General features: G+C 38.1%; 1 protein-coding gene across 16 annotated transcripts in view; it reads right to left on the bottom strand.

The window, feature by feature from the left end:
• The window catches only part of RPS6KA3 (ribosomal protein S6 kinase A3), a 117,721-nt gene that overhangs the window by 19,421 nt on the left and 75,395 nt on the right, over positions 1-22,905 (bottom strand). For 9 of the 16 annotated variants that reach the window (XM_063804053.1, XM_016942880.3, XM_063804054.1 and 6 more), the window contains 9 exons: positions 19,176-19,213; positions 18,507-18,649; positions 16,981-17,051; positions 7,692-7,780; positions 7,134-7,198; positions 6,952-7,054; positions 5,866-5,990; positions 3,448-3,573; positions 98-187 (listed from right to left, as the gene is read on the bottom strand). In XM_063804053.1, coding sequence (XP_063660123.1) covers positions 98-187; positions 3,448-3,573; positions 5,866-5,990; positions 6,952-7,054; positions 7,134-7,198; positions 7,692-7,780; positions 16,981-17,051; positions 18,507-18,649; positions 19,176-19,213 — 850 coding nt within the window. The remainder of the gene's footprint in view (positions 1-97; positions 188-3,447; positions 3,574-5,865; positions 5,991-6,951; positions 7,055-7,133; positions 7,199-7,691; positions 7,781-16,980; positions 17,052-18,506; positions 18,650-19,175; positions 19,214-22,905) is intronic. The other 7 variants (XM_063804055.1, XM_063804056.1, XM_054676647.2 and 4 more) reach the window with 2 other exon arrangements.

The raw sequence follows: 22,905 nt of genomic DNA on the forward strand, positions 1-22,905 counted from the left end.
TGAGTTCTTTGTCTACCACATGATTTTTGAAAATACACTACTTTCAATGTGAGTTAGACAACTGATTCAAATGATCCATATTAAAGAATCTACTTACATCCTTTAGAGTGATAATGTTTGGATGCTGTCCATAACGAAGAAGAATTTCAATTTCTTCTGTTGGGTCTCTCTTGCTTTTATCAATAATCTAAAAGGCAAATGTTTATCACAAAACCTCATCAACTATACAGTTATAAACATTAATTGTTTATAGCTACAGACCTTGGGTATTACCTCATGTAAATAGTGTATAAATAAGCCATTTATCAGTCAGTTTTATTCAACTACCTGGCCAGATTGTTTAATCAGAAAGCCAGTCCTGATATAGATGGCAAGGCTGTAAATTCTAACTCATGAGTCGCATTCCCACCATGCCTCTCCAGTCTAAGTTTGTAAGTTTGTAGTAAGTTTAGGACTTAACCAAAAACTCAAAAAGCCTCGAGAAAAGGTACCAAGAACACAGTTAACATATCTTTTCTTCTATCCTTGAGGCCTTAAACATTTGGGAACTCAGTCAACTTCTAACCCCCCATCAATACAGATAATTAAGAGCTAGATATATCTGTAACACCACCACTAGCATCTGCTTATTGAATTAAGTTTACTTCCTTTAATAAAATGCTTCAATTGAATATCCTGTTAGCTGTAAGCTACTTATAAAAGCTAATTATCTGCTAAGTAGAACAATCTTGTTTTTGAAGTTAGGCAGAAAGCTACATAGAAAATCATACCTAGCATTTTATTTGGTTAGAATTTGGTTTAATTATTATAATAAAGCCCTTTAAAATAGTAATGTAGCTTTCTAATCCTTTTATATTGGCTGCTCCTTAAAAATATTTTTCTTAATGTTTTAATCTGCTCAACTAATATTATATAAAAAAGACAAATTTCGCTTTCTATTCATTCAAAGGGTAGTCTGAAACAAATTAGGTGGCCTTTGTATGTTCAATTTTAAACAGCTTAGTAATTAAGTATGCACTAAATACCCAGACACTCCAGCAACCTAGGAAAGAGGTTACAACTCTCAAGCATGGCTCCAGTCTTCTATCTGAAACGGATTTATAGTTGACCCTTGAACAACACAGGTTTGAACTATGAGGGACCAATTACACGTGGATTTTCTTCTGCTTCTGCCACCCCTGAGACACCAAGACCAACTCCTTCTCTTCTTCCTCCCTCCTCAGCCTACTTAAGGTGAAAATGATGAGGAAAAAGACCTTTATTATGATCCACTTCCATTTAATGAATAGTAAATGTATTTTCTCTTCCTTATATATATTTTTTCTTTTTTTGAGACAGGGTCTTGCTCTGTTGCCCAGGGTGGAGTGTAGTGGCACAATCACGGCTCACTGCAACCTCAAACCCCTGGGCCCAAGTGATCCTCCCACCTCTACCTCCTGAGTAGCTGGGACCACAGGCACACACCACTACACTCAGATAATTTTAAAAATTATTTGTAGAGATGAGGTCTGGCTATGTTGCCAAGGCTAGAGTACAGTGGCACATAGCTCACTGCAGCCTGAACCTCCTGAGCTCAAGCAATCCTTCCGTCTCAGTCTCCTGAGTAGCTGGGACTACAGGCACATGTAGCCATGCCTGGCTAATTTTTAAACAATTTTTCTGTAGAGATAGGGTCTTGCTATGTTGCCCAGGCTTGTCTCAAACTCCTGGCCTCAAGCAATCCTCCCACCTCGGCCTCCCAAAGTGCTAGGATTACAAACGTGAGACACTATGCCTGGCATGATTTTCTTAATAACACTTTCTTTTCTCTAGCTTACTTTATTGTAAGAATACAGTATATAATACATATAACATACAAAATAATCGACTATATATGCTATCAGTAAGGCTTCTGGTCAACAGTAGGCTATGAGCAGTTAAGTTTTCGGGAGTCAAGTTATACGTGGATTTTCAACTGCTTGGGGATCAGCACTCCCAAGTCCTGTGTTATTCAAGGGTAGACTGTACTTGCATAACAGTTCTGTATTTGGAGAACAGGGAAGATAAACATACAGGTGCCCACTGTAATCAACTGCAAATGATAGTGTGGAATTAGGCAAATGGGTGATTAAGAGGAGAGGTATATGGAATAGACATGCTAATTTAAGAGATGACCTGGGACTAGTCTTTTGAAAACCAGAACACACTGGGAGGGGTCGTTTTTGGCATGGATCTGCTAATCTGAGCCCAGTTTGCATTAGATCTATACTTGTGCTTGTGGACCTCAAATATGTGGTAATTTCAGTAGAATCCAGTTGTGTTGGGATTGGTTTTATGAGTCATTTAAGTTACAAAAATCCACAAATAGCTTGGAGGTATTTTTGAGGTTTTAGGCATAGTCCTCAAGGTTTCTGTAATTCAAAGGGGCCTCAGGACATTTCTGCTTTTTATGATGTATTTATGGAGGCAAGACACATCCTTAAACTGCCTACCAAATACATTATTAGTCTTTTCTCCTTTCATGTAAGCAATTTGAAAACTTCTATGTATCTTAGATTTCAGTAAGAGCAATGAATAGGAAAACAGAAAATTAAATGTATTTCTTTTAAGAATTTCCTTCTTTAAAATTAGCTTTATTGCCCTTCCAATGAAGCAAATTAAATGTATTTTTATGGTTCATCCTTCTATCTGACAGAAAGCCCTATAGACACTGACGACTTTAAAGCAGTTACATCTAAGTTTAGGAGAGTGATAACAACTAATGTCACTATCTCTCTAAACATGAGCTATGTATATTTATAAACCAGTCCTAAGGTTCAAACAAGTTGAAAGCTTTAGACATTGTTTGAATTGCTTGAGACTGGAGAGCAGAGGTTACTATTCCAAGAAGTGAAAAGAGACTTGAACATAGTGTTTGTTCACTTACGACTAAAGGTTTGAAATTCAAACTTTATCGCAGAGCTAGGTTCCTTGGTTTTTGGCTTAGAAAATTCTGTCTTAGGATACTTGATGAAATTAAAACAGCCAATGATAACGAATTTTATGATAGTGGTTTTTATTCATTAGTTCCCAGATCCTTTTAGATGCAAAGAAAGGTATGAACTTTTTGCCAGAGAAGATGTAAACATACAAAATTTTGCACACAATTTTGAGGAATTTGCTGACACCCTGAGCATAAAATGAGGACTTCTCAGAGTAAAAAGATACTTTAAAAATCACTTGAGGTAAAAAAAGAAAAAAAATCACTTGAGGTGTAAACTGCTACTGCTCTGGGCAAACTAGATATATAACCACCTTACCTTTAGCTCACAGGGTTCTAGATTAAGATCTCTGAAGATCACTAGCCAGATATTTAACTTTTTTATAACAAAAGGCACTTTTAACAACAAGAGGAGTGTAATTTTTAACTGGTACTGACATGCATGAACAAGAACTGTATGAATTGCACTTTAAATAAAAAAAATTTACCTTCACTGCAAACTCCATGTTTGTAGCTTTATGTATACATCTCTTGCAAACAGAGTAGGAGCCAACTCCAATATCTTCTTTTACTTCATATCCATCAGTAAACTGAATACTGTTCCTGTGTAACTGCTACAAAAAATTATAAATTGGTGAAGAGTCCCATAATGCCTTTAGTGCATTTTATAATAGGGAAGTATGTTACTCAGCATGCATTGTTGATGCCCTACATATAAATGAATAAGAATAAAAATACATCTTTATAGTACTTATTATTCTACAAACAAGTGATTTTGAAAGTGTTTACAATGAAGTGTACAGCAAGAAATATGACTTTAAAAAGCTTATGTTACAAACAAAAATTGAATTTGCACAACAGAAAAAGCAGAGCTACTTGATATGGGGCCTACATCTTTGTCTGTGATTCAGCCTTATTCCAGTCCCCAGTCGGCTATAGGTTTTCAAGTACCTTTGCAAATGAGAAGTTTGAAACCTATGGTATAGAAGGAAAGGATTTAGGAGGATTCAGAATTAGAATATCTGAATTCTTGTCTCAGGTACACCACTTACAGGCTATGTAACTTTGAGCCTGTATTTTCTCAGAGGGTAATGGTGAAGATTAAATAAAAATAATGTATTTGCAAGCAATACCTGTTATCGCCATTTTGGACTTTCAGTAGCCACTCCCTCCTTTCTTCACCCTGAAGTCATAGCCTTACACAACTTATGCTAAAGAAGCTCGTCATGGGTTAGGGACTAATAACACACAGTAGATGATGAACAGCAACTTACTGATTCCATAAACAGGCTGAGGAAAGTTGTGCTGCCCTTGGCTATACTGATATGAGACATCCATGCCTATGAGCTTTGTATATGTTAAAACTTGAATTTTGTAGGATATACAAGTTTGTGGTTTCTATGTTAGGTACAGAATTTATAATTTAAAAACTTGCCATACATTCATGTGCTTGCATAGTAAATGGCACAGACTATTTCAACATGAGCTCTGCTTAAAAACCAGTGTTTTAATTGTTTTTCTACAAAATGGAAAACAGGATAACTGACTCATGAAAAAACTTTAGAGCAAAAGCAACTTAATCATCAAGCAAATCCAAGTACAAATGATATCCTAAAAAGAATCCAATGCTTCAAAAGATATATCGAGTTCCCTTTGATTAGAAAGATGACTTAAGATTTGAGTTCATTTTCATTTCTTGTATCTTTTCTAAGGCAAAGGTTGACAAACTATGGCCAGTGAGCCAAATCTGATTCATTGCCTGTGTGTGTAAATAAAGTTTTATTGGCGCACAGCCATGCCCACTTGTTTATGTATTGTCTGTGGTTGTTTTGTGCTACATAGCAGAGTTGAGTAGTTGTGACACAGCCCATATAGCCCACAAAGCCTCAAGTATTATCTGACCCTTCACAGAGAAAGTCTGCCGACTCCTGTTCTAAGGCATCAAAGAACCAGAAGACCTCAATTCATCATAGCTGACCTGAAGGAGGCAGAGGGTGAAACAAACTCGGCATGAAAAACATTTTGAGGCACAGGAGAGGATATAGACAACATCGTCATGTTTATCTCAACTCTTTTAAAATTCTACTTTCTTTTTTTTTTTTTTTTTCTGAGACAGAGTCTAGCTCTGTCGCCCAGGCTGGAGTACAGTGGCGGATCTCGGCTCACTGCAAACTCTGCCTCCCGGGTTCAAGTGATTCTCTTGCCTCGGCCTCCTAAGTAGCTGGGATTACAGGCATGCGCCACCACGCCCAGCTAATTTTTGTATTTTTAGTAGAGACGGGGTTTCACTGTGTTGGACAGGCTGGTCTCGAACTCCTGACCTTGTGATCTGCCCGCCTCGGCCTCCCAAAGTGCTGGGATAACAAGCGTGAGCCACCGCACCTGGCCTAAAACTCTACTTTCAAGTCACATAGGTATCTAGGATTTTGGTTCTTGCAACCTTTTCGATGACATATGAAAAAAATTCCTAAGAGTAAAGTTAATGATATAAAATGTATTTTATTTTATTTTTTGAGACAGAGTTTCAACTCTGTCACCCAGGCTGGAGTGCAGTGGTGCGATCTCCGCTCACTGCAACCTCTGCCTCAGAATCAAGTGATTCTTGTGCCTCAGCCTCCTGAGTACCTGGAAATTACAGGCACGTGCCACTATGCCCAACTCATTTTTGTATTTTTAGTAGAGATAGGGGTTTCACCATGTTGGCCAGGCTGGTCTTGAACTTCTGACCTCAAGTGATCCAACTGCCTTGGCCTCCCAAAGTGCTGGGATTACGGGTGTGAGCCACTATGCCCAGTCTAAAATGTATTTTAAATTGCTCACTTGAAGTCAGTAGAAAAAGATCTATTCACAGAATGAACTATATCTTACAACATTCCAAATCTAAAATTATTTAGACATCCACTCACCTGAACAATTGAATGTACACCAACTGTCTGCATAGCTTGGCTTTCATCATCTGAGGTAATAGCAACAAAACTAAACCCCCGAAAAAGCTGATGTGCATTAGCACTAGGTGGAATGCCAGGTGAATCTGAAAAGAGTAAGAAGTGACAAAGAAGATTCATTTGAAAGGAAATTAAGGGAAAAACTGTTGACACTATGACCTTTTTCACTTATTCTGGAATTCTATTTCTCAGGTACACAGTATATACCTCTTGCTTTCCAGGATACCTGTGAAGCACTGTATCTGATCTGTTCTGATTGTGTATTGCCATTACAACACCAACATCCTAGTCCCTCGGAGCCTAGAAAATAGCTAATTCATTTGAAGGCTATAATACATCGATGAATTATAGGGTTAATGGTATTCAAAATTAATGCTGTTCCATGGAATTTCCTGAAATGATGGAAATTTTCTTTAACTTTACAGTCTGATAGCCACTAGCTACATGCAGCTTTTCGACATTTGAAACATGCCTAGCGTGACTGAGAAACTACACTTTAAATTTTAATTAATTTAAATTTAATTAGCCACATGTGGCTACTGGCTACCATATTAGAAACTGCAGCCCTCAATAATAACCTAGTTGGGGTGGAACAGGGGAGAAACAAGGTTGATCTACAGCAAATTTAGGAGATTTGAAGATAGCTTAGAGAGTTATCCAGGAAAAGATTTTCTTTTTTTCTTTTTGAGACAGAGTGTCGCTCTGTCACCCAGGCTGGAGTGCAGTGGTGCAATTTTGATGCACTGCAACCTCCACCTCCCAGGTTCAAGCGATTCTCGTGCCTCAGCCACCCAAGTAGCTGGGATTACAGGCACATGCCACCAAACCTGGCTAATTTTGGTATTTTTAGTAGAGACAGGGTTTCACTATGTTGGCCAAGCTGGTCTCCAACTCCTGGCCTCAAGCGATCTGCTCGCCTCAGCCTCCCAAAGTGCTGGGATTACAAGTGTGAGCCACCGCGCCCAGAGTCTGGAAAAGATTTTCTGATGAAACAAGAAAAAAACATATTTGTTGTCTTATATTTGGATTTTCACATTTTCTCCTTACCTTTGGGAGTTTTTGCAGTAAACTCAGGATCAAAATAGAATGTATCTTCAGGCCTGCCCGTTGCAGGTTTAAATGGCGGATGAATTTCTCTTCTATACAGTTTCTGGAGGGAAAAAAAAAGAGACTTAGACATATTTTAATTATAAAGAAATATTTCAAGCAAGTTTTCATTCTATACTTACATTCCAGTCTATCGTTGAGAAAAATGAATGTCTTTTAATTTCTTCAACTCCATCTGGTCCTGCACCTATCAAAAATGGATTCACTGGTAATTTTATTTCAAGGAGAAATATACATATTGCTCAGCCTTTGTTTTCAATACTTGTCTAATTAATTAATTAATTAATTAATTTTGAGACAAGGGCTTGCTCTGTCACCCAGGCTGGAGCGCAGTGGTGTGATCTCAGTTCACTGCAGCCTCAACCTCTCAGGCTCAAGTGATCCTCCTACCTCAACTTCCTGAGTAGCTGGGACTACAGGCGCGCACCACCATGCCTGGCTAATTTTTGTATTTTTTGTAAAGATGAGGTTTTGCCATTTTTCCCAGGCTGGTCTTGAACTCCTGGACTCAAGTAATTCTCCCGCCTTGGTCTCCCAAAGTGCTGGGATTACAGGCGTGAGCCACCAGGCCTAGCCTTGTCTAAATAGTTAATAATTCCACCACAAAACAAATATCTACTCCCCGCTAAAAACAAACACCAACAAACATACAACATAAACAAATTAGTTAAAATTTTTACCTAATCTGTTTGCAGGATTTCGCTTGAAAAGCATTCGTAAAAGACTCTGCGCTTCAGGACTCAAAAACTGTGGCATTCCAAGTTTGGCTCTAAATAATAAATCCACATAATATTTTATTTTTTGGAGGCATCTGTATTTTTATTTTTAAAAATTCTTAAATTAAACTTTTTGAGATACTTGTAGATTCACACTCAGTTGTAAGAAATAATACAGAGAGATCCCCTGTGCCCTTTACCCAGTTTCCCCCAATGGTAACATCTTACAAAACTACAGTACAATATCACATCCAGGATATTGACATGGAGACAATCCAATGATCTCATTCACATGGCACTGGTTTTATTTGCACTTATTTGTGTGTGTGTTTAGTTCTATGCCATTTTATTACATGTATGGCTTCTGTATGAATATGTCACAGTTTGTTTATCCATTATCTGTTGAAGGACATTTGGGTTGTGCCCAGTTTGGGGCTAATATGAATAAAGCTACAGTGAACATTTATGTACAGGTTTTCATGTGAACACATAACTGAATTTTAGTTCATAAGCTAATAAGCTTTTTCATTTTTCAAAATTTTGCAAAGAGCACTGTGAAAGTGAGATCATTTGAATCCTAGTTCTGGCTCTGTTACTAAGAACTTTGTGACAGTGGGAAAGCCAATTATTCTGGGCCTGTTATCATTTCTTCATAAGCAAAGGGATTGGTCTCTAGACCAATAGCTTCCAAAGTATAGCCTCAGAACTCCTCCTCAAAGGGAATTTAAGAAACCTAACATTTAAAGCTGCTAAGAGAACATGTGTTTCATATGCCACTTTTTCCTTTCTATTCCCTTTAACAGCCCCTGAAGGGAAGGGGAACTGTGGGAAAGAGGATTGTGAAATATTGAAGATACACAGTCTAAAAACTGCTGGCCTAGATGAACTTGAAGGTCTGTTTCAGCTCTAATTTTAATTCTTTTTCCAAACCTACAAATTAAAGAAACCAATGATCCTGTAAGTATGACAATAAAAATAGAGCTGGGGAAAATTCCTATTTCAGAAACAGATCCATTTATTATTCAGTGCGTTGTTATTGAGCTATTACATGCCAGACACTGTTTAGTGCTGAGGATACAGAGATAAAGAGAGCCCATGAAACTCATGGTCCATGGTGAAGATGGATACAGATAATGCTAGTACATTAAGAGACAAATGCAGAAGAACATATGCAAAGAGTGACAAGGGAACAGTAGGGGATATTTAATTTAACATGGGAGATTATGAAAGGTCTTCAATGCAATCTAAAGGCTAACAATTTATTCATTTGGCTAGTGTTTCCCCAAATTTTACTGAATAACATTAATCCCTCTAGATAGTTAGCAACAATAAAAAAATTCATGACCCAACGAGCTTGTAGAATGCTATCTATTATATCCCCCTATTAGACACACAGAATTAAAATACACTGCATATAAAAAGGCTGAGAAATCTAGAGCAAACAAATCAGTTTTTTTTTTTTTTTTAAGACAGAGTATCCAGGCTGGAGTGCAGTGGCACAATCTCGGCTCACTGCAATCTCTGCCTTCTGGGTTCAAGGGATTCTCGTGTCTCAGCCTCCCAAGTAGTTGGGATTACAGGTGTGTGCTACCACACCTGGCTTTTTTTTTTTTTTTTTTTTTGTAGAGATGGAGTTTTGCCATGTTGGCTAGGCTGGTTTTGAAGTCCTAGCCTCAAGTGATCCTCCCACTTCAGCCTCTCAAAGTGCTGGGATTATGGGTGAAATCAGTATTTTCTAAGTATTTATTTCCAGCACCTCTTTTTCAAAGAATACCTATTAATATCTTGTAGAATTAATATTCTCTTGGACAAATCTGGGGAAACACTATTGTATTAGGTAACAGGGATGCAGCAGAGGTCCTGAAACTGGACTAACATGACTAGACTTATTTTCAAGAAGGTAACTCCAAGGGTAATAGAGAACAATTTGGAGTGGGAAGAGGTCATAAGTGGTAGGCAATCAACTTAGGAATGTGGTCAGATAGTGTGGGTAAGAGGTCACTGTTTTCTGAATACTTTAAGCAGTTTAATTCAGAGGAAAGGCTGGAACAGTGAAATAATTCTGAGATCGAATTTGGAGAATACCTAATTATGCAAAAGAGAGAAGGAATAAAAAATGATTTCCAGGTTTCTGGCTTGGAAGAGGGTGCACGAAAATGCTGATAACTGGGAGTATAAGAAAAGAACAGCAAATAAAGATACATTTAGTTCAAAGATATGAAGTCATGCATGTAATATGTTTTGGGAGGGCCAGGCAGGTGAGTAAATAGAAACACAGGTCTAATGCCTGGTAAATTCATGTAAGAAAGAGTGATTTGAGAGTAATTAAAATGTGGAGGGTAGTTATAGGAAAGACTGAAGTCAGTCAGGAAAGAGTGCAGAGGGGGAAGAAAAGCATATCATAGACGGATCCTGGGGGATAAGACCATTTAAAAGGTAGTCAGAAAAAGAACAATTAGGGCATTAAAAATAATGACTGCAATTGGCTGAATCACACTGATTATTAAATCCCATGAGTTTATTATGTAAAGTAAGAAAAAGCAAAGTCAAAATACAAAAACTCGACTCACTGGATACTACCCCCACTAGGAAGTAACTAGGGCTCTGACATTAGAAACAATTTAAGAAAAGAATTAAGTATTTATTCTCTTTTTCTTGGGTGAGCGTTATTTCAAGTAATTAAATCATCATAGTTGATGAGGGAAAGTTTGTTGAGAAAATACCAGCTAATAAATGAGGAAGGAATAATAATAATAATAGAAAATCATGGCTGGTGCATAGTGGCTCATGCCTGTAATCCCAACACTTTGGGAGGCGGAGGTGGGAGGATCACTTGAGCCCAGGAGTTTGAGACCAGCCTGGCAACATAGCAAGATACCATCTGTACAAAAGATTAAAGAACTTGGCTGGGCATGGTGGTGCACCTGTAGTCCTAGCTACTCGAGATGCTGAGGCAGGAGGATCGTTTGAGCCCAGGAGTTTGATGTTGCAGTGACCTGTAATCATGCCACTGCATTCGAGTCTGGGCAACAGAGCAAGACCTCATCTCTAAAAAAACTTTTTTTTTTTTTTTAAAAGAAAAGCAATTCATCACTTTTGAATTCCTTATAAAATAACTGTTTCAAGTAATGATTATTAATGGATAGAACCATTAGTTAGAAGCATGACAGGGAACTTTACAACAGAGGAATCAGCTGCAACCACTGGAGCCCATCACTTAAAGTGGGGGCAACCAGGTATTGTAAGCCTCCTGATGTAATAGGGACCACACGGTATTAGCTGTGAAATAATCTTGCTAAAACAGTTTAACCAAAAACAGAATAGAGGATCAAGCTAATAACACTAAGGGAATAAAAAAAAATTTCCATACTCCTAGGAAAAGACTAATTGTTATGTAACCATGGTAACAAGAGAACCACCAGAACTGGTTTTAAATCCTTTCAGTTGGTTTAAAATCCATTGAATTGATCAATGACAACTTGCCTGGTGAACACCTGCAAAGATGAGTAACTGCTCTTTGTCTCTGAAAATTAGCCAAACAGGAATGGACTCACTCCAATAAACACACTTGAATGCCCACTGATCAACAACAGTCCCACCCAAATAATCACATTCTTACAGATAATGTCAACCCACTTATAGACATGAAACTCTGCCACTTCTTGAGCTCCACCCTTCCTCAAAACCCTATATAAGATTAGTGGTCTACTATGTCTGGGGAGACTCTAGCCTTACCATAGCAAAGAATAAAATAAACTTTATGCTTTTTGTTTCAGATATTGAGAGGGGGTCTCATTCTTTGACAAGATAAATCCAGAAAGCAGAGTTCTATAAAACAACTGACTAGGTTTCTATGAATAAACAGGAGGGGAAAAACAGGGATAGATAACAGAAGTTTAAGAAGTACAACCAAATGGAATGTGCAGACTTGATTTGGATCCAACTGTAAAGACACAGTTTTGAAGAAAATCTGAAAAACTTAGTTAAGGACTGATGATACCTAAGCATTATTGCTAGTTTTATGTGGATGTGTAAGAAAACACCCATATTTTTAGCAAGGCAAACTGAATTAAGTAGATATGTCTGGAATGCTTATAATACTTCAGTAAAGAAAAGTAAAGAAGAATAGATAAAGCAAAATGGCCAAATCTTGATGAATGTCGAATCTGGGTAACAGGTATATGTGTTCACTGAATTATTCTGTTTTTGATAATTCATATTTGAAAATTTTTATAATTAAAAAAGGAAAAACAGGAAGAGAAGAAATCATGTAAAAGAGACCAAAAGGGGAATGGTTAGAGAGGTGGAAGAAGTAGATCAAAGTAGGAAAAACTATGGAGGGAGGGAGTGGCCACCAGTGTCAAATACTCAGAGATGCCTTTCTTGAGTGTCCCATCTAATATGGCTCCTGCTTTCTGCTCCTTCCCTCACACAGTAAGGAGTCACTATTATGAGTACAGAATTCCGATTTATTATCCTTATATCTCCTGTTACTATCTGAAATTGTTTAGATATTAATTCCTTGTCTCCCCCACTAAAATATAAGCTCCGAAGACCACCAAAGACCTTTTCAGTCTTGTTAATACTACATCTCAAGTATGAGTAGCAAGAACTGAAACATCTGTTAAATGCATTGTGTGAATGAATGGTAGAGTCATCCTTTTGACAACCTGCCACTGGTTTTAGCAACCAGAAGATCACTGATAGCCACAGAGAGAGCAGTTTCAGTAGAGTGGTGGGGATGAATGACAAATAGGCTGTGGAATAAAAGAAGCCAAAAAAGTAGTAACAGAAAGCATAGACTACTTTTTAAAGAGGCTTTGTGTTGAAAGGATGCAGGAAGATGGTACAGTAACTTGAAAGGAAGGCCAAGTCAAAGAAGGATTTAGTTTCTTCAACACGAGAGTGTTTGTTCGCTGAAAGGGAGGGATCAAAGTAGATGAAGTGATAAAGGTTCAGTGATGAAAGTTCAGTGAACATTCATTTATGTAGCACATCTTTTTAGACCTTTTATATTGTGTAGAATAATATAAAATGCCCCAAAAAACCCCGAACAAAAACACCCAAAGTACACAGCTCAATTATTTACCACAAACTGAATAGTTATCTGGCCAAGACACATAACATTGCCAGAACCCCTCATCCAGTGTAACCACTTCCCTTATTTTGCCTCAGGCTTTTAAGCATCTAAATATGAACCCTAAAAACTATGCTTTAGTTTTGCCTGCTTTGTAAACTTTACAAATAGAATCATATAGTACTTTTTCTTTTGTGTCTGTACTTCCTTAGCTCCACATTCTTGTGAGATTTATCTAAGTTGTTGCATGTAACTGTGGTTTGTTCATTTTCTTTGTTGTATGGCATACCACACCCATGGGCCAAGGCTTCAGCCTGTTTTTGAATGGCTCTCAAGAATTGTTTTATATTTTTACAGGGTTGGAAAAAAAATACAAAGAATATGTGACAGAGACTGTGTGTGGCCCACAGAGTGTAAATACAACAACTTCTATTGTATTCGACTGTACGAATATACCATCATTTATTAATTGATTCTTCTGTTAATAATCAGGTTTCCACTTTTTGGCTATTACAAATGTTGCTATGAACGGCTTTGTACTTGTTTTTTGATGTGTGAGTAACTAGATTCTTTTAACATGGGTGAATGTCTAGGAGTGGGAATTACTGGATGAGGGTATACACATATTTGTCTTTAGAAGATAAGGACAAAAACTGCTTTCCAAAGTGGTTATATGAGTATTGATATTCCTTCCAGCTATGTATAAAAGTTGCCACTGCTTCACATCCCACCATTTTGTACTGTCAGTCTTTTTATTTTTATTTATTAAAATTTTTGTATAGGGCAGCAGTCTGGGCCAAAAATGGTTCAGAATGCTCCTGTCAATCTTTTTAATTTTAGCCATTCTGGTGAGTATGCAGTGATATTTCCTTGTGATTTTAATTTGCATTTTCTGATTAACGAGGTTGAGTATCTTTTCATAAGTTTTTTGGCCACTGAATATCCTCTTCTGTCAGATCCCTAAGTCTCTTGCCCATGTTTTTATTGGGTTGGCTTTTTCTTATTGATTGGGGCTCTAGATAGATTGGTAATGATTTTTATGTATGGTGGAAGGTAGGAATTTTTAAAAAAAATTTTTAATTCTTTTAAAGCAAATTTTTTTTGAGACACGATCTTGCTCTATTACCCAGGCTGGAGTGCAGTGGCATGATCATGGCTCACTGCATCCTTGACCTCCTGGGCTCAAGCGATTCTCCCACCTCAGCCTCCCAAGTAGCTAGGACTACAGGTGTGCACTACCACACCTGGATAATTTTTATATTCTTTAACTCATGGCCTCAAGTGATCCTCCCACCTCAGCCTCCCAAAGTGTTTGGATTACAGGTGTGAGCCACCACTCCCTGCCTATTTTTTATACGAATATTTAACTTTTCCAGCACGATTTATTAAGAAAAGGCTATTCTTTCCCTACTGCTCTGAAATTCCCAATGGTCGCAAATTAAGTGTCCACATATATAGATCTGTTTCTGGGTTCTTTATTCTTTTGCATAGATCTACTTTCCACACTTGTTTCAATGCTGTATTATCTTAGTTACTGTTATAATAAGACTTAATACCTGGTAAAGCAAGTCTTCCTATCTTGGTCTTCGAGAGTATTTTAGCTACTCTTTGTCCTTTGTATTATCATATTAGAATCAGTTTATCAAGATTCACATTAAAAAGTTGTTAGGATTTTAATTTTATTTGCATTGAAACTATAGTTTTGTCATCCATTATAGTAGCCACTAGCTACATATGGCTACTGAGCACCTGAAATGTGCCAATCCACATTGTAAGTGTAAAATACACATTGAATTTCAAATGAGTATGAAAAAAATTAGTTTACAACAAATACCTCAATCAATTTTTAACATTGGTTACATGCTGAAATAACATCTTGGGTACACTGGGTTAAATAAAATATTACAATTAACTTTCCTTTTACTTTTTTATTTTTTTTATTTTTTGAGATGAATTTCATTCATCACCCAGGCTGGAGTGCAGTGGCATGATCTTAGCTCACTGCAACCTCCGCCTCCCGGGTTCAAGTGATTCTCCTGCCTCAGCTTCCCAAGTAGCTGGGATTACAGGTGTGTGCCACCACGCCCAGCTAATTTTTGTATTTTTAGTAGAGACAGGGTTTTGCCATGTTGGCCAGGCTGGTCTTGAACTCCTGACCTCAGGTGATCCACCCGCTTTGGCCTCCCAAAGTGCTGGGATTACCTGCCTCTTTTTACTTTTTTAAATGTAGGTACTAGAAAACTTAAAATTACGTATGTGGTTCGCATTACTTTTCTTTTCTTTTCTTTTCTTTTTTTTGAGACAGGGCCTCGCTCTTCACTCTGTTGCTCAGGTTGGAGTGTAGTGGTGTGATCAGGGCTCACTGCAGTCTTGACCTCCCAGGCTCAAGTGATCCTCTCACCTCAGTCTCCCAAGCGGCTGGGACTACTGGCACGTGCCACCACATCTGGCTAATTTTTTTTATTTTTTATTTTTGTAGAGATGGGGTTTTGCCATGTTGCCCAAGCTGGTCTCAAACTCCTGGGCTCAAGCAATCTGCCCACTTCGGCCTCCCAAAGTGGTGGGATTATAGGCATGAGCCACCATGCCTGGCTGGTTCACATTATATTTCTAGTGGATAACACTGATCTACAGAAATGTTATCTTTACAACACTGGGTCTGTCATAACATGAACATGGTATATTCTTTCAAGTTATTTTGGTCTTTTAAAATTTCTTTAAATAAAATTTTCTGGTTTTTTTGCACAGAGGTCTTACACAACTTCTGCTAGATTTATCACTAGGTATCTGAGAATTTTTACATTGTTGTAAACACTGTCCTCTTTGAAAATTCCATTTTTTTTTTGAGATGGAATTTCACTCTTATTGCCCAGGCTGGAGTGCAGTGGCATGATCTTGGCTCACTGCAACCTCTGCCTCCCGGGTTCAAGTGATTCTCCTGCCTCAGCCTCCCGAGTAGTTGGGATTACAGGCACCTGCTACCATGCCCGAATAATTTTTTCTATTTTTAGTAGAGACAGGGTTTCGCCATGTTGGCCAGGCTGGTCTCGAACTCTGGACCTCAGGTGATCTGCCTGCCTCGGCCTGCCAAAGTGCTGGGATTACAGGTGTGAGCCACTGTGCCCGGATAAAAATTCCATTTTCTATTCCAAGTATAGAGACATAGAATAGATTTTTGTTTATTGACCTTGTATCCAGTAACTTTGCTAAACTCTTATTAATTCTAAGAATTTATATGATCACTGGATTTTCTTTTCTTTTCTTTTCTTTTTTGAGACAGGGTTTTGCTCTGTCACCCAGGCTGGGGTGCAGTAGAACCATCTCAGCTCACTGTAGCCTCAAGCTCCTGGGCTCAAATGATTCTCCTGTCTTAGCCCCCATCTGCCACCCCACAAAGTAGCTGGGACTACAGGTGCTTACCAACACGCCTGGCTAATTTTTGCATTTTTTTGTAGAGATAGGGTTTTGCTATGTTGTGCAGGCTGATGACTGGATCTTCTATGGATACAGTCATGTTATCTAAATAATGATAATTTTATTTCTTCTTTTTAAACCTTATACTTTACTTTTTTGCTTGACTTACCATATTGGCTAGGACTTCCAGGACAATGTGGACACAAGTGAAATAATGGGCATCCTTGCCATATTACAAATCCCAAAAGTAAAGCTTTCAGTATTTCACTATTAACATGAAGATAATATGAGTACTCTAAATCTACACAGTCTGTTCATATTCAAACCACGTAATATTGATGAATTTCTTAGTTATTTCTTATACTACAGCCAACACTCTAAAATCTCATTTTTTAGTGTGAAACATTTATTTTATTTTACTTTTTTGAGATAGAGTCTCGCTCTGTCGCCCAGGATGGAGTGCAGTGGTGTGATATCAGCTCACTGCAACCTCCACCTCCCGGGTTCAAGGGATTCTCCCGCCTCAGCCTCCTGAGTAGCTGAGACTACAGGTGTGTACCACCATGCCCGGCTAAGTTTTGTATTTTTAGTAGAGATGGGGTTTCACCATGTTGGCCAGGCTGGTCTCAAACTCCTGATCTCAAGTGATCCGTCTTCCTTGCCCTCCCAAAGTGCTGGGATTACAGGCATGAGCCACAGCGCCCAGCCTGAAGCATTTATTTTAAAATCTCATCAAAACATCTATATTAAGGGAGTACTTACTTAAGAATCATAGTCATTGTTTCTTTTCGATCTTTTCCTTGGAAAGGTAGTGTACCAGTAAGCATTTCAAACTACAGAAAGGCAAAATAATCAGAAGTGTTAGTCAATAAATATAAAATCTGAAGGCCAGAAGGTAAAAAAAAAAGCATCATTTTAATTATAACCAAATATTCTAAAATCGCTACATAACAAGTGTTTTCTATTTCTACCATATTCGTTACTGAAGTTCTTGATAATTCCTAAAACAACTGAGCTATACAGTTTTTTTTTTTTGTAGAAATCAATCACATTTTTATTTTATTTTTTTTTGAGACAGGGCCTGGCTCTGTTGCCCAGGCTGGAGCCCAGTGGTGCAATCTCAGCTCACTGAAGCTTCCATCTCCTGGGCTCAAGCAATTCTCCCACCTCAGCCTCTCAAAGTGCTGGGATTAGAGGCATGGGCCACCATGCTCAGTTTCATCAATCACATTTCAAATGGCAATTTTAAAGTGTAGATATGTGAACAATTTGATAGATATGCCAATTTCATATGAACTTATTTATTTTTTTTGAGACGGAGTCTTACTCTGTCACCCAGGGTGGAGTGCAGTGGCACGATCTTCACTCACTGCAATCTCCGTCTCCTGGGTTCAAGTGATTCTCCTGCCTTAGCCTCCCAAGTAGCTGGGATTACAGGTGTGTGCCACCATGCCTGGCTAATTTTTTGTAGTTGTAGTAGAGACAGGGTTTCACCATGTTGTCCAGGCTGGTCTTACAGGCATGAGCCACCACGCCCAGCCTAATTTTTGTATTTTTAGTAGAAACGGGGTTTCACCATGTTGGCCAGGCTGGTTTCGAACTCCTGACTTTAAGTGATCCACCTGCCTCGGCCTCCCAAAGTGCTGGGATTACAGGCGTGAGCCACCGCGCCCGGCAGAACTTATTATATATTTTTTGAGACAGAGTCTCGCTCTGTTGCCCAGGCTGGAGTGCAATGGCATGATCTTGGCTCACTGCAACCTCTGCCTCCCAGGTTCTAGCGATTCTCCAGCCTCAGCCTCCTGAGGTGTGTGCCATCCTGCTCAGCTACTTTTTGTATTTTTAGTGGAGATGGGGTTTTGCCATGTTGGCCATGCCGGTCTTGAACTCCTGACGTCAGGTGATCTACCCGCCTCAGCCTCCCAAAGTGCTAGGATTACAGGTGTGAGCCACTGCACTCGGCCAAACGAACTTATTTTAAGGGTCACTTACTAACAGATTTCTGGACCAGTTTCTCCAAAAGACCAAACACCATTAATGCTTTAGATTGTTACTATTAGCAGGAAATCTATGGTAATATTTTTTTTTGCCTTTTCAAATTAGGATGAGATAGACGCAGCTAACAGATTTCATAGTCCTTCTATACTGCATGCAATACTGCTTCTTGGTTATTTATTACATATGGCATAAAATAAAGAAAATAAAAACACCAGTTTCTTTAACATTCACTGCTGATCCTCACTTAACAATCTCCTTCCCCCCTAAAAAATCCCAAATTCAAACCTTACCATTAACACACCAAAAGACCACCAGTCAGCACTCTGAGTATGACCTCGACGATTAACTACTTCTGGAGCCATATACTCCACAGTTCCACAAAAAGAATATGCCTTCTTTTCATGGTCAATAGACTCTTTACTTAGGCCGAAATCTGCCAAAACAAATATCATAAATATCCTACATAAATTTGCACATGTAAATTTTAAACTTTGAGTTCTGACATTAATCATTTAAAATTTCTAATACAAGTTTTTTTTGTTTGTTTGTTTTTTGAGACAGAGTCTCGCTCTGTCACCCAGGCTGGAGTACAGTGACGCCATCTTGGCTCACTGTAACCTCTGCCTCCCGGGTTCAAGTGATTCTCCTGCCTCAGCCTCCCAAGTAACTGGGATTACAGGCGTGCACCACCATGCCCAGCTCATTTTTTTGTATTTTAAGTAGAAACAGGGTTTCACCATGTTAGCCAGGCTAGTCTTGAATTCCCGACCTCAAGTGATCCACCTGCCTCAGCCTCCCAGAATGCTGGGATTACAGGGGTGAGCCACTACGCCTGGCCCTAATACAAGTTTTTAATTTTAATACAGTGTATTACTCAATATTTGTACCACAATCAACCTTAAAGGAAAGTATATATTGTAGGAGAAAATATTTTAATAAAACGAGGATTTTTTTTTTACCTGTTAACTTGATGTGACCTTCTTCATCAAGAAGTATACTGAAAAAAACAAAGAAAATCTTTTAAGAACACTAAATAGAGATTTATAGAAGCTAAGACTGAAATTACATCCTTAAGCATCAGATCACCACATTTACTCTAAAACATTGCTTTAGACTGTGAATAAGATGGCAAAGGCAAAGGAGGAACAAATTATTTTTTGGACACACATTTATAACAAAGCCCAAAGGCAATGCCATAAACTTGTATTAATATGCCAGGGGCACTTGAAAATTATTAGGAAAAGAATCAAATCACCTGTACTCTTCCCAGCTGCTCTTTCTAATGCCTTTCTGCAGACGTAGTTTGACTAAACCCCCTAGTGCCTGCATTAATAGACAGAGGGTCCACACATTTAATTCAAAAACATCAGACATGTCATTCTCTTGGTTATTTTATTTTGCCTTTTTTTCCTTTTTGTGGAGAATAGGGTCTCACTATGTTGCCCAGGCAGGTCTTGAACTGCTGGGCTCAAGCTATCTTCTTGCTTCTGCCTCCCTAAGTGCTGGGATTACTCCCTAAGGTGTGAGCCACTGCGTGCCCAGCTCTCTTGGTCATTTTAAAGGTATCTGACTCAATCATTGTTTCCTTATTTTTTTTTTCCTGACACAACCTACACAATCCTCTTCTCCTTCCCCATACTCCTTGTTTTTCATTGACCCCTCCCTTCACTATACATATTCTCCTGGGTTTTCTCTCTTCCCCAATAAACTGTGAGCTCCTAGAAGGTTTGACCTTATTCATCTTTATAGCTCAGTGTCTGGCAGTGTACAGTACAAACAAGAAATGTTGAATGAATAAGGCCTGTTTGCAAAGGGCCTACAGGGCATTCCAAATAGTTTGGGCTTCTTGTCAAGGACAAGGGAGACCATAAATGGTGTACATTCATGGAGGGTAGAGAAATTTACAGAGAAAATAAAGGGCATTTAGTGAGCTCACTGGGTCATGATAAAGAACAACTGGAGAATGACACTCAGGTTTCTGGCTTGAGCAGATACTTGAGTGGAGAGTAATGCTATTAATCAAGGAGCTACAGAAAGGAGAGAGTACTAAGCTGTAAGCCAATAATTGTGTTAAGTTGGTGCAGAAGTAATTAAAAGTAATGGCAAAAACTGCAATTGCTTTTGCACCAACCTAATATTTCTGGATAGGTATGGGATCAAGCAATAAACTGTTTCACTTATATTTAAAGCTATCCCACAATATAGGCATTTCCTTACTTTTATTTTAACTAAAAATGTGCAAGTCAAACTTTGTTATAAAATTTTACTATAACAAAAATATTACCAATCTTTCTATTTCATAAATGCAAACATAATTACAACAAAGTTTACCACTGAAGGTAATTCAGTAGGGACATATTTTTCAAGTTTCTTTTATCACAAGCACCTGTTATGAAAAATATTAATATTGATTCTGCTTGATTATGAAGAGATCAACACATTTAGAGAGTATAAAGGGCATTATTAGGTACTGTAGAAATCATCCTCCCGTCTAGTGAATACATGAAAAACAGTTCTAAAAACAAAACTTCAAGTCATTCTCGGTAATTCTGAAAGAAAAAAGGATAATATGGCTGAAAGGGCATTAGTTACGCCTTCTGTAGCAAATGCATTCTTCTAAGATAACCATGCTTATACTGTATCTTTGAAAGAAAAAGTCAACTGTATCACTCTCAATAAACAACATTCCTTTTCAATGGTTACTAATTATTTTTAGTCATATTTATTACAACAGAGTTCTAGTTTAAAAGAATCTGAAAAACCCTTAACAGTTCATAAAATATTTGGCCTAAAAATTTAAATTTCTCCCAAGTTCTGTATGATGGTATTTACTTGTATAATTCACCAAGTAAGTGTTATTTCTAATTAATAGCATCATCTAGACATGTATGTTTAAGATCTTAATATAAGCAATCTTATTTACATCTGATCTTATTAAAGCCTTGAGACAGGGCTCAAACTTTAATGTAACTTTATGACCAATGCCAATACAATGGTCTATGGTAAATATATTCAATTAAATAGTATAAAACACACATTTTTATGAATGTTTAATCTTATGTTTATAGTAATTTTTCTAAGGACTATATGCTTGAATATTCATTCTCACCAATAATTATATTTTGTGTCACAATAGTTATAAGTTGGGAAAATAATCAGGAAAACTCAGCAGTTATTTGGGGAATAAAAACAAAACCATATGAAACTTATCCAAAAACAATAAAAAAAACATAAAATATAAAAGCATAACAATTTCTAAATGATCACTTAGAAGAGTTCCAGATGAGCATTTCCTCTCTTCCTGTGTTAATACAGAATTTAAATTTTGTACTAACTTTTTTTTTTTTTTATTATGCTTTAGGTTCTAGGATACATGTGCAGAACGTGCAGGTTTGTTACATAGGTATACACATGCCATGGTGGTTTGCTGCACCCATTAACCTGTCATTTACATTAGGCATTTCTCCTAATGCTATCCCTCCCCTAGCCCCCTAACTCCTGGCAGGCCCCGGTGTGTGATGTTCCCCTCCCTGTGTCCATGTGTTCTCATTGTTCAACTCCCACTTATGAGTGAGAACATGCAGTGTTTGATTTTCTGTTCCTGTGTTAGTTCGCTGAGAATGATGGTTTCCAGCTTCATCCATGTCCCTGCAAAGGACATGAACTCAGCCTTTTTTATGGCTGCACAGTATTCCATGGTGTATATGTGCCACATTTTCTTTATCCAGTCTATCATTGATAGGCATTTGGGTTGGTTCCAAGTCTTTGCTATTGTGAATAGTGCTGCAATAAACATACGTGTGCATGTGTCTTTATAGTAGAATGATTTATAATCGTTTGGGTATATACATGGTAATGGGATTGCTGGGTCAAACGGTATTTCTGGTTCTAGATCCTTGAGGAATCGCCACACTGTCTTCCACAATGGTTGAACTAATTAACACTCCCACCAACAGTGTAAAAGCGGTACTATTTCTCCACATCCTCTCCAGCATCTGTTGTTTCCTGACTTTTTAATGATCGCCATTCTAACTGGCGTGAGATGGTATCTCATTGTGGTTTTGATTTGCATTTCTCTAATGACCAGGGATGATGAGCTTTTCTTTCATATGTTTGTTTGCCACATAAATGTCTTCTTTTGAGAAGTGTCTGTTCATATCCGAGAGAAATATTCAAAATTCTTAATATGATGGTTGTACAACTCTGTGAATATACTAAAAATCAATGAATTATACACTTTTTTTTTTTGAGACTGAGTTTCGCTCTTGTCACCCAGGCTGGAGTGCAATGGCGCGATCTCGGCTCACTGCAACCTCCACCTCCCGGATTCAAGCGATTCTCCTGCCTCAGTCTCCCAGTAGCTGGGATTACAGGTGTGCGCCTCCACGCCTGGCCAAGTTTTGTATTTTTAATAGAGACGGGGTTTCACCATGTTGGCCGGGCTGGTCTCAAACTCCTGACCTCAAGTGATCTGCCTGCCTTGGCCTCCCGAAGTGCTGGGATTACAGGTGTGATCCACTGCACCCAGGCAATGACTTGTATAATATATGAATTACAACTCAATAAAGCTGTTTAAAAATATTCCTGGTAGAGCAAGGCTCGTGCTTATATGCTTATAAAAGGAAAAAAAAAAAACTTTCTTACTCAGTGGTAGATAAACATCAACAAATTAAAATGGAAGTGTGTACA

The sequence above is a fragment of the Pan troglodytes genome, chromosome X, assembly GCF_028858775.2.
Source record: "Pan troglodytes isolate AG18354 chromosome X, NHGRI_mPanTro3-v2.0_pri, whole genome shotgun sequence".
Classification (NCBI taxonomy): domain Eukaryota; kingdom Metazoa; phylum Chordata; class Mammalia; order Primates; family Hominidae; genus Pan; species Pan troglodytes.